Here is a 10,591-nt window from a genome sequence, read left to right on the forward strand (position 1 = left end):
GGCGTACCTCGGAAGGGAATGGGGGGGGATTTCCTATCTTTATTTTTATTTGGATGTTGCTCTTGTGCCCGAGCCACGAAACCAGCCTGTGTCACTACCGTGTTTCAGAGCTCCTTGTACTTTTATGGGGAACAGGACCAAGAAGACGATGTTTTGTACGCAAGCGCTATCCATTCCATGCTAACTAATATAGTACCTAGTTTACTCCGTAGCTCTTCCTGCTGCCAGCCATCATCTTATCTGCCACCACCCTTCAAACCCGGGCCGGGTCCGAGTCATTGTGTAGCTGGGCCGAGCTACGACACGGTACCGGTAGTTGTCGCCCTTCCTTCCTTCGCCTAGAAGTGTGTGTGTCTAACCAACACAACAGAAACGGATATTTTTCACTCCATATCCTATCGAAATATCCTGCTCGCTTTTTCGGGGCAGCACTGTATGTAGGTATACCGGATAGGCATGGCGGTATGACGAGTATCAACTTTCAAGCTTTCTCCCCGAAGCTTGAATACACGGCCGGGTGCCCTGGGATAAGCGAGCACAGCGCGGACTCGCTGGTCGGCCCCGACGTGGCCCAAACTTGCTCAATCTGTCTCTCGGACGCAGAGACGGTTTTCAGGCGAGTATCATCGTGTCTTGTTCGGTTCGTTCGCATACACAATGACCATGGCGTGCGGAACGGAAGAACGCGACTTGGGATGGATTGTATATAAATACATGTATACTATGTATATGTACATATAGATATATATGTGTGTGCTGACGAGGTGTGGCGGCAGATCTAGACTCGCCAAGTATCATATGGCTCGGACCAGACAGGTACAGAGACAGATCCTCTTGGAATCGGTAACCAAACAGACATACAGCTCTATATGTCAATAACAGTAATACCTACCGGCCTACCTACCTACTTACCTATCTGCGTACCTCTAATTTTCACAACTCGACGACGACCGATTCACCATGGCATTTTCCTCTCTCACCCTGCTCCTGCTGCTCGCCGTGCGCGTAGCGATTGCACAGAGCGGACATGGCATCATTGGCTTCGGAATCTCGTACTACCAGGACCAGTGCTGTCAGGCTTGCTACGACTCACTGTCGGCTCTGTATCTTTCCTGTACGACGTTTTCCAGTGACATGTCCCCGGGGATGGAAATGGAAATGGACATGGGCATGGACATGGACATGGACATGGACATGGAAACGACCATGGCCACGACGGGGACGACGAGCCCCGAATGCTACGCGAGCAACAGCCCTTGGCTGCAGACCATGGCTTACTGCATCAAGTCCAACTGCGATGCCCGTGGCTTTCCCGCCGAGAAGCAAGTGACATGCTTCCGCCAACACGCAGTCATGGGAGCCCCGACGCCGGCTTTCGAGGAGAGCTTACCTCCGGAGGCTCCAACGGTCGAGCTTGCGGCAGATGCGATGTGGCTCAACACTACGAGCCTGGTCAATCGCGACACGTACGAGTCCACCTACGGGACCGAGGCCGAGTTCGCAAGAGCGGAATACATCCATGCCAGATACGCGTCAGTACTTCCCCGGCCCAGCTCTCGCCTTGGGGTCACCGTGCTCACAGATCGCCCGCAGTTTCATCCTCGTGCTCATCACCATCGGTCTCATAGTCGGGGCAGGACTTCTGGCGCAGGCCAGAGCCCATTGTGCAGGCTTCCAGGCGCTGCTTGCGCAATCGAGTCTGTGGGCCAAACTTCAGCAGTATCTCGTTCTTCCGGCGCTCTTCGGATCCCGCCATCTGGAACCAGTCCCGGGCAACCTGGGTTACGTCCCTGGGAGGATGCTCAGCGCTTTCATCACGTTGTATATCGTCATGAACATCGTCCTCTCCTCGGTCTCTTTTCGCAGCTTCCAGCCCAATATCTATTGGACTTCATCTGGGGCAGAACTGTGCGAGTATATTGGAAACCGGACGGGTGTTCTCAGTCTGGTCAACATGGCTCTGGCAATATTGTTCGCAGGTCGAAACAGTATCTTGGTCCTGTTGACCGGGTGGAGTCAGACGACTTTCTTGGCGTTGCACCGATGGGCAGCGAGGGTAGCGGCTTTCCAAGCCGTCGTTCATTCGATTGTCTTCACCGTGCAGTCTTTTACACCAGGGCAGGGAGGTGCTGCCGGCTATGCCCGTAAAGCCGCAATGCCTTACTTTGTAGGCTCCTCCATCTCCCTCAACTCCCCTCGTCACTAACCGTCTCTACAGTACATGGGAATGGTCGCGACGATAGCGATGTGCTTGGCAGTAGCTTTCGCAGCTCTACCGCTCCGCTCTCGATTCTACGAAACATTCCTCATCACCCACATCGCCCTGGTCATCCTGACGCTGGTCGCTTGTTGGTACCATCTAGTGATCCATTTCGGATATGTTTTCGGATATCAGACCTGGCTTTACATCTGCTTTGCATTTTGGCTCGCGGACCGATTTGCCCGGGTAGCGCGTGTGATCTACTACAACCGCATCGGCAAGTCCATGGGCATCGTGGAGGCGGTTCCTGGGTGCAACGTCTTGCAGGTCACGTTTTTTCCACGCGTCTGGAAATTCGGTCCCGGACAGCACAGCTACCTCTACCTTCCGGACAGCTCGCTCTACCTCCCGGGGCTGGGTGCTAAATTTTGGGAGAACCATCCATTCAGCGTTGCAGGATGGACGAGAGCCGGAGAGGAAGTATCCGTCCGGTCTTACCCGGGGCCTGCTCCCGCCTCTCTCTCCGACAGGACTGCGAAAGAGAAGGAATCGGGAGATGCTATCGCCATTTCGGTCGCTACCGACTCGGATGCATCATCTTCCCAGGATTGCGCCAAGGAAGCCGCTCCTTCGCATCACACCCAATGCCACGAGCACACGTCCATCCGGTTCCTTGTGCGCGTGCACCGTGGGATGACTGCCGCGCTTCATCAACGCGTGCTTGCATCGCCCTCTGGCTGCGTGCAGTTGGCGATGTACAGTGAAGGGCCCTATGCCGGACACCGGGCCACTCTCCAGCCTCTCTTCGCCGCCGATACGGTCCTGATGATCGTCGGTGGCATTGGCATCAGCGCCGCCCTCGGCCACGTGCACGAATACACGCGTGCGCGTCGCTCCACGGGGCCCACGGGGGAACCGCCCGCCGCGAAGACGAGCGGGGTTCTGCAGAAGGCGACCCGATTCATCCTCGCTTGGTCTGCCACGGAAGCGGCTCTCATCGAACACGTCACGTCCAACTTCCTTCCCCACGGAGACGACCGCGCCGGGGTGGAATACCTGTTCTGGTGCACCGGGCGCCGCGGCTCTCCCGAGCCGCCAGTTGAAGCTGTGGCTGAGGACGGCCGTGAGCTAGGGGCCGTCCCTCGGCACGCACATCGGACGGTCGTGTCGCCGGGGCGAATGGATATCAGATCCGTGTTGCGGTCTTCCGTCGAAGCCGGTCTCCGCAGCACCGTCATGGTCTGCGGGCCTGGTCGCATGGTCGACGAGACTACGCGAGAGGTGGTGAGCTGTGTGAAGGACGGACTGAAGGTGGACCTGATTGAAGAAGCGTTCGGCTGGTAGGTCGTGGCGGAGAAGGTTGCCCGTCGTGTTCCCACGGTTCTATCGATGCCAATCTTATGTCTTCTGTATGGTTCTCTTATCACATCTAATATAATGTTGAGCTAAATGTGGATCCTGGCTAAGACCGTAAACTGTTAAAAATGCGGTCATTTAACTTAATAATAGGCCTTGACGTCGCAACTTTTAAGGCCCTTCCTTAAAGTAAGCGAAAAAATTATGTCCCGCGAAAAAATTATATCCCGCTTCAACGCTAAAAATCGCGAAGAACGTAGACACTTCAACAACACTTTAACATAACATTTTCTATCAAACATTGACTCACGTACCTAAATAAAAATAAGCAAAAAACGCGCGCGCGCTCTTGCACTTCTTGATCTTAATTTTAAATACCAAAAGCTCTTAAAAGCTTCTCAACATAAGCGAATACAGCTAGCATTCGAATGGCTCTTCGAAAACCCTTTCGAAACACCTTTTATTGCGAGTCGCATTCATATAATAAAAAAGCTTAATACTTTAAAGCGAAAATAGAATAAGTATCAAGCTAAACAAGCTCGATTAAAAGAAAGGAAAGCGCTATAAGTAAAAAGGCTTATAGTTCTATTAGCAGCACAGCACAAAGCTGTTTTAATCTACGCCGTAGATCAAGCAATTAAAAGAGGGAAAAGAGCTATTAAGCGTATGCTTTATCGATGCATTTACTACTTTAAAATATAAGAAAATAAGCCAAAACCTTCTTAGCGTTAGTTTCAATCTTAATTAAGAAATACAGCAAAACTTTATGCTATACGAACTAAACCAATCGCATTTTATCGCGTTGATATGCATACCGAGAAATCTTTTTTTAACTAGTTCCATACCGAGCTTATTCTTGCTATCTAGTTCTGCGGAATTAAGCTTAAAGATAAGTATAAAATCGCAAATATAAATAAGAAAAGCGCGCAGATTTATATGCCAGCCGGAAAAAAAGTTATCGTACTTATCGGAATCAAAAAGATATATATAAAAATCTATAAAAATCGATTATCCGTAATTATAATCGAAGCTATTCTTGCCGATAGAAAAGCTATTCTTCTAATGATTATTATGCTCGGAAAGCAAATTATAGCGTCTTAGTTTTCCGAAAAAATGATTAAATATAAAGTTATTATTATTTCCGAATCCGATTATATAAACGATAAAATTACTATAAAGTAGCTTAAGCACTTTATTAAGCATACCGATCAAAGACCCGATAAACCGTAAATAATATTATTACTTAATAATCAGCTTTACTACGAAGCTTTAAATTTCATTCTATTAATTAAATAAAATCGTATATAGCTTATCAAATTCCTTTTTTATTAAACTCATTTTTTACAACCTTTCGATATCGGCTGCTTTCGCACTTAGAAATATAATCAATAATATACTATTATAAATGCTATTCGAAGCTTCGAAGTTAAATATACTATCTTATCGTTTATACAAGACTTTCTTTAAATTCGCGAGCAAACCTTTATAATTCGAAATATTAAACACGCTTTTCGAGATGCAAAAATATAGCCGATCAACTTTTCTCAAATTTAACGCAAATTAAAAGAGTATAATAAAAAAAGAAAAAAAAAAGCGGGATTGCATATACTCGAGTACGAAGAAACGTTTGATCTTAAAAAAGATAAATATTCTTTTTCAATCGATAAACAACTTAACGAATTATCTTTTCTTACGCTACTTCGACCTCTTTAATCTTTTCAAGATTACGTAAAGCAACTCGACGATCTAAACGATAAAATTAAAATAGCTCTTTCTTTTCTTAACCGCTAACGCTTCGATATCGCGAAACAAAGTACCGAGACTTAATTATTACGAAAAAGCTTTAATCAAGCAAAACTCGATAAAAATCAAAAGCTTTAGCGCGATACACATCGGAAAAAGCTAATTAAAAAGTCGAGTTTGCAAACGAAAAAGAATATACTAGCTTTTAAAACACTCGAAAAAGTCAAAGCTATAAAAATAAAAAAGCAAAAAGCTAATCTTAAAATAGCGAACGCTAAACTCAAGTTAGCAACGATTAAAATTCGAAACGATCGTTATAATCAAGAAGTTTTTAATCGGAAAGCCGAAAAAAAGCGAAAGAAATAATTAAACGAAGCGTATAAGCAATAAGGTCGAAGGATTCTTATACATATTCCACTCGAACGAGAAGTCCTTATTCGAGATCGCGAAAAGCAACTTATAGCAAAAAAACTAAAAGCTGATAATATTAATTTGATTTTTTTTCGAAACGCAATTGCAAACGAAAAAGCTGCGTTAAAAGAAGTTTAAGAAAAAGATCTTGCTATATTCGCGGACCTTTCGTATTCAATCGATCTTCAAATCCTTATAAAGGAAAAACGCTTTCGAATTAAACAAAATCCATTATCTTGCATTTAAATTAACGATAACGACGAAAATAAAAGATTAAATATTTTACTTTCGTTTCCTTTAGCAAAAATAATGCTTACTAAATGAGAAGAGCTTGAAAAAGAGCTTGAAGATAAAGAAGATTCGATATCGATTCGATCTATAGCATCTCTTAATTCAATTTAAAAAACACGCGATAAAATAATTTTTTCGTAGCTTAATTAAAAATAAATAACATTATTAAATATATATATATATATATTATTGCAACGTTGTAAGCAATGTTATAAGCAATATAAGTGTCTACGTTCCCCGCGATTTTTAGCGTTAAAGCGGGATATAATTTTTTCGCGAGACATAATTTTTTCGTCCACTTTAAGGAAGGGCCCCAAAAGTTGCGACGTCAAGGCCCACTATTACGCCCGTAACGTTGATTAAGTGCATCCATTTAAGCTTGGGCCATCGAGGAACATCAAAAACTTAACTAATTGATAGAATCAGAAGTGCAGAAGGTGTAGTATTCAGTATGAGAGTACTGAGAGCTAAGTATAGGTGTTCCTAAGGGAACAGCCAAAAGAGCCAAGAGGCTAGTCCAACTAAAGGAATATAAATGACAGTCCAATATTCTAATATCCCTCTTGCTCTTTGACTCTTAATACAACAACGATTGCAACTGAATTTAAATTGCAGCTTGCAAATTGATCTGATTTTTCGTTTCGAAGTTGTACCGAACTTTTATAATAAAGTTCCAAGTAGCTCCTTCTTTATAATAATAAGCAGGCCTCATTAACTCTTATAATACGCCCCAAGCGTATAGCACTTACATCTTTCTTATAAGAAGTTCAATAGCTTCGTAGCTTAAGAGCTTACGTTATAATATAAAAGTATTTCCTAGTCCAGCCAATTACGTTCTAGTAGATTTGATCTCATTTATCCTTATAAATCCCTCCAATTATAATATTCGTTGCGGAAGGCTTATCTGGCCTTTATAGCGTTCGAAAAAAGTGCTTGATAAGGCTTTTGTAAGAGCGTCTGCTATATTATTATCGCCGGGAACGTATTCTATAATCATCTTCCTTTAATTGATCATATCGTCTCGAATATAAAAGTAACGAATATCGATATGCTTAAACTTAGCTATAAATCGAAGTTCTTAAGCTAATGATTCAGCTCTTTTATTATCGAGACGCAAAATAAAAAGTCGTTCTAAGTTTATTTTAAGATCAACAAATAATTTTAACATCCAAGCTACTTCTCTTGATCCGTCGCTTGCAGCTATTATTTCAGCTGCTAAGTTGCTTAAAGCCGTAGATTTTTGTCTATTGCATGCCCAACTTATAACTGCTTTATAGTACTCGCAAAGCCAAGACTAAAAGGATTTTCGGTCCTCTTTTATGCCTTAAGTAGCGTCCGAATAGCAAGTAAGCTTATTGCTTAAAGCCCCTTTTCTACCGTATATAATGCCGTCTATAATTATCCTCTTAAAATAGCGTAAAAGAAGTTTTGTAGCTTAAAAGTGTTCTCGATAAAGTGATAATATATAGCGTGCTAATTAGCTAACGATATAAGCGATATCAAATCGAATAAGATTCGTAAAGAATATTAAAGAGCTAATGATTTGCTAAAAGAGCTTCTTTTCCTTTTCGTCGAATAAGTCGCTCTCTTTTTATTTTATTTTCTTAAGAACGGTTCTAGCAAGTGTAAAAAGGTTAGCTCTATTTGCGTTATTTATTCTAAATCTTTTAAATAACTTCTCTATATATTCGGTTTAATAAATTCGCAGCGTTCTTTGCTCTTTATTGCGTTCTATTTGTAGTCTAATAAAAGTATCTACAGCGCTTAAGTCCTTCTCTTTCTAAGTAACGAGTATTTAGTTCTTTAATATATCGATATCCGCGCGGTTGCTTATAATCAGCATATCGTCTACGTAAACTAATACGTACGCTATAATGTTTATTTCTTTGTTTTCTTACGTAAAAAGATTAAGATCGGCGTAAGCGCTTTTCAAGCCTTTCTTTTCTATCTCACTCTTTACGAAGAGCTACTACTCTTTAAGTGCTTGTTTTAAACCGTAAAGTGATTTGATAAGTTTGATATAAGTTAATTTGCTTCGCAATTTAAAGTATATATCGTAAAAAATGTCGCATTCATCGTCCGGTATATACATATATATATCTTCTTTAAGAGTTGCATTTAAGAAAGCCGTATCGATATCGACGTAATCAATCTCGAAATCTTTAAAAGCAACGAAAGCAAGTAGTACTCGAAGTATAATATGCTTAATTATTAAAGCAAAAGTCTTAAAGTAATCAATTCCTTCTTGTTATTCGTATCCTTTTAAGACTAGCCTTGCTTTTCTGCGAACGACTTTATTATTAATAACCTTATTGCGTAATACGAGTTTCGAAAAAGTGAGTTTTCTGCCGAGAAAAGGTCTTTCTAGAATGATTTTTAGTGTACCAACGTCTCGAATTGCTTTAAACTCAGCTCTTATGCTTTTCTTCTACTCTTCGAGTTTATCCTTTAAAGCCTTCTTAACTAATAATAGTTTTATTATAATAATGTTATTATTTAATATAGCTATCAGTCCAATCTAATGATTCATCGCTGCTTTAGCGATCACGCTACTATATATAATACAAGTTGATTTTAGAACGAAGTAATCAATCTCTCCTTTAGTATTTTCCTTTATTATTAAAGCAACTCCAGATAAGTCCTTCTAAGCAACTCCAATTGAATTCTTACCTTTAGCAGCTTTAATAGTGCTAAGTATTATAAGGACGGTATTCCTTAGCTTGCCGACGTTTAGATCAAGTCTTAACTGCAGTTAAGCGTCTAAAATACGCTTCTTTTTCCTCGAAAGTGCTTTAATCGAAGCTTTAGTCGAGGTTTCTTATAAGATCTTAGCATTAACGATATAAGTTTCGTATTCAATAAATTTAACGTCTATAATAATAAGCTCTTAAAGAATCTCAACGTTCAATAGCTTGTATAAGCAAAAGCTTATCATGCTAACTAAGATCTACGATCCAGCTTTAATTCGTAAGTCGAGTTTATAAAATTGTTTTTCTTTAAGCTTTAACGGAATAGCTATTAAGCTAAATACTCTCAGTTTCGAAAAGTCCTCGGTCTTGCTTTTTTAAGCTTTTAATAGCGTAATTCTTTATATCGATTTAAACGAGAAAGCTTTAATAAGTTTTTTATTCTTTAGCTTGCACGCGTATTCTAATGCGTAGCACTACATTATATATCCTTGCTTCGAGTCGAATAAAATTGATCTTACGATTTTCGAAAGCTCTTATATCATATGCTTTACAACTCTATTAAACGATTATTTATATAAAAGAGCCATTTCCGATATCATCCCTCTTTAAAAAAGCTAGCTAACGAAAGCGTTTCCGAACTCTTTAATTCTATTATCTGTTCGCTAAGTTACTATTACGCTATTGCTCTGCCTTTCGAGCTTTTCTTTAAAGTTTTTAATAATCGAAAGTATCTCTTTTATAGTCTTCGTCTTTAGCAATTCTACCCAGCAACACTTATATGCGTCGTCCACTACTAATAAGAAGTATTTATAGCTTTTAATAAAAGTTGATAGTATGCTAAAGATATCCGGGTATAATCGATAGAGTTTTCGATCGCTCTTAAAATCGGTTTTCTTATTATAATACTCTTTTATTCGACTTGCCAAGCAGCTCTCGCACGCGTCCTTTCTTTTCGATTTAATTGATTTAAACATTTTTAAACTGTAATCAGCGTTAATCAACTTCTTAATATAATCGAAGTTTATATAGCTTAAGCGCTTATATAATAGATCTGCTTATATTTTATCGGAAGACTTAGTTGTTTCTATATTATCTCGCATAATAATAAGTCTTATATTCGACTTATTATTCGCTTACTCAATTGCGAAAGATATAGTAGTAGTATTAGCAATCGATAAGAATAAAATATACAAACCTCTTTTAGTTCTCGTAATAATAAATGCTAGTTCCTTATTTTTCAAGCTTTTAACATCGTGTTTGCTAAAGCTAATAAATATATTCTTGTCCGCTAAACGTAATACCGAGATTAATCTTATATTCTTAAATTCAAAGACGTACTATACGTTTTTAAGTTCTAAGGCTTTAATAATACAGTTATTATATCCTCACGCTTTAATAACGGTATTATTAGCTATTTTGACGTACTTCTTAGACTCCCACTTCTAAAGGTTTATAAAGTCGTCCTTGCTTCTTAAGAAATGTATAGTAGCGCTAAAGTCTACTTTTTATACTACGGAAGTACTAGTAACTGCAAAAGCTTCTAGCTCTTTAATCGTTAGCGCGGTTTTACTTTAAGAACGGTAATACATAGAATCATTTTCAATTTACTCCACCACTTCAGCGCTATTCGCTGCCTCATTCTTGCTACTAGTCTTCTTCTTTCGATAATATTCCTCTACAGCTCTTTTATTCAAGCACTTAAAGATCCAATGATTATTTATGCCGCAAGCGTAGCAATTCTTGTCTTTATTCCTCTTGTATATACCTCCTCGTCCGCGTCCTCTTCCTCTCCTTCTTTATGCGCGCCTTCGTCCTCGTCTTCGTCCACCTCTCTTGCTCATATAACGCGATTCGTTTGCTTCTATTGCGACCATAAAGTCCTCGAGTACTAAAGCGGTGT

At 40.5% G+C, this 10,591-nt stretch overlaps 1 protein-coding gene across 1 annotated transcript; it reads left to right on the forward strand.

Annotated features, from left to right (window-relative positions):
- Nucleotides 1-960: 960 nt before the first annotated feature.
- Nucleotides 961-3,544, forward strand: L3040_004142 (uncharacterized protein; the record flags this gene model as incomplete). Its single annotated transcript, XM_007296194.1, has 3 exons — nucleotides 961-1,532; nucleotides 1,594-2,167; nucleotides 2,219-3,544. The coding sequence occupies 3 exons, from the start codon at nucleotides 961-963 to the stop codon at nucleotides 3,542-3,544; spliced, it is 2,472 nt and encodes an 823-aa protein (XP_007296256.1).
- Nucleotides 3,545-10,591: the final 7,047 nt, after the last annotated feature.

This window comes from Drepanopeziza brunnea (assembly GCF_022702325.1).
Source record: "Drepanopeziza brunnea f. sp. 'multigermtubi' strain 214-2 chromosome Unknown ctg6, whole genome shotgun sequence".
Lineage (NCBI taxonomy): Eukaryota > Fungi > Ascomycota > Leotiomycetes > Helotiales > Drepanopezizaceae > Drepanopeziza > Drepanopeziza brunnea.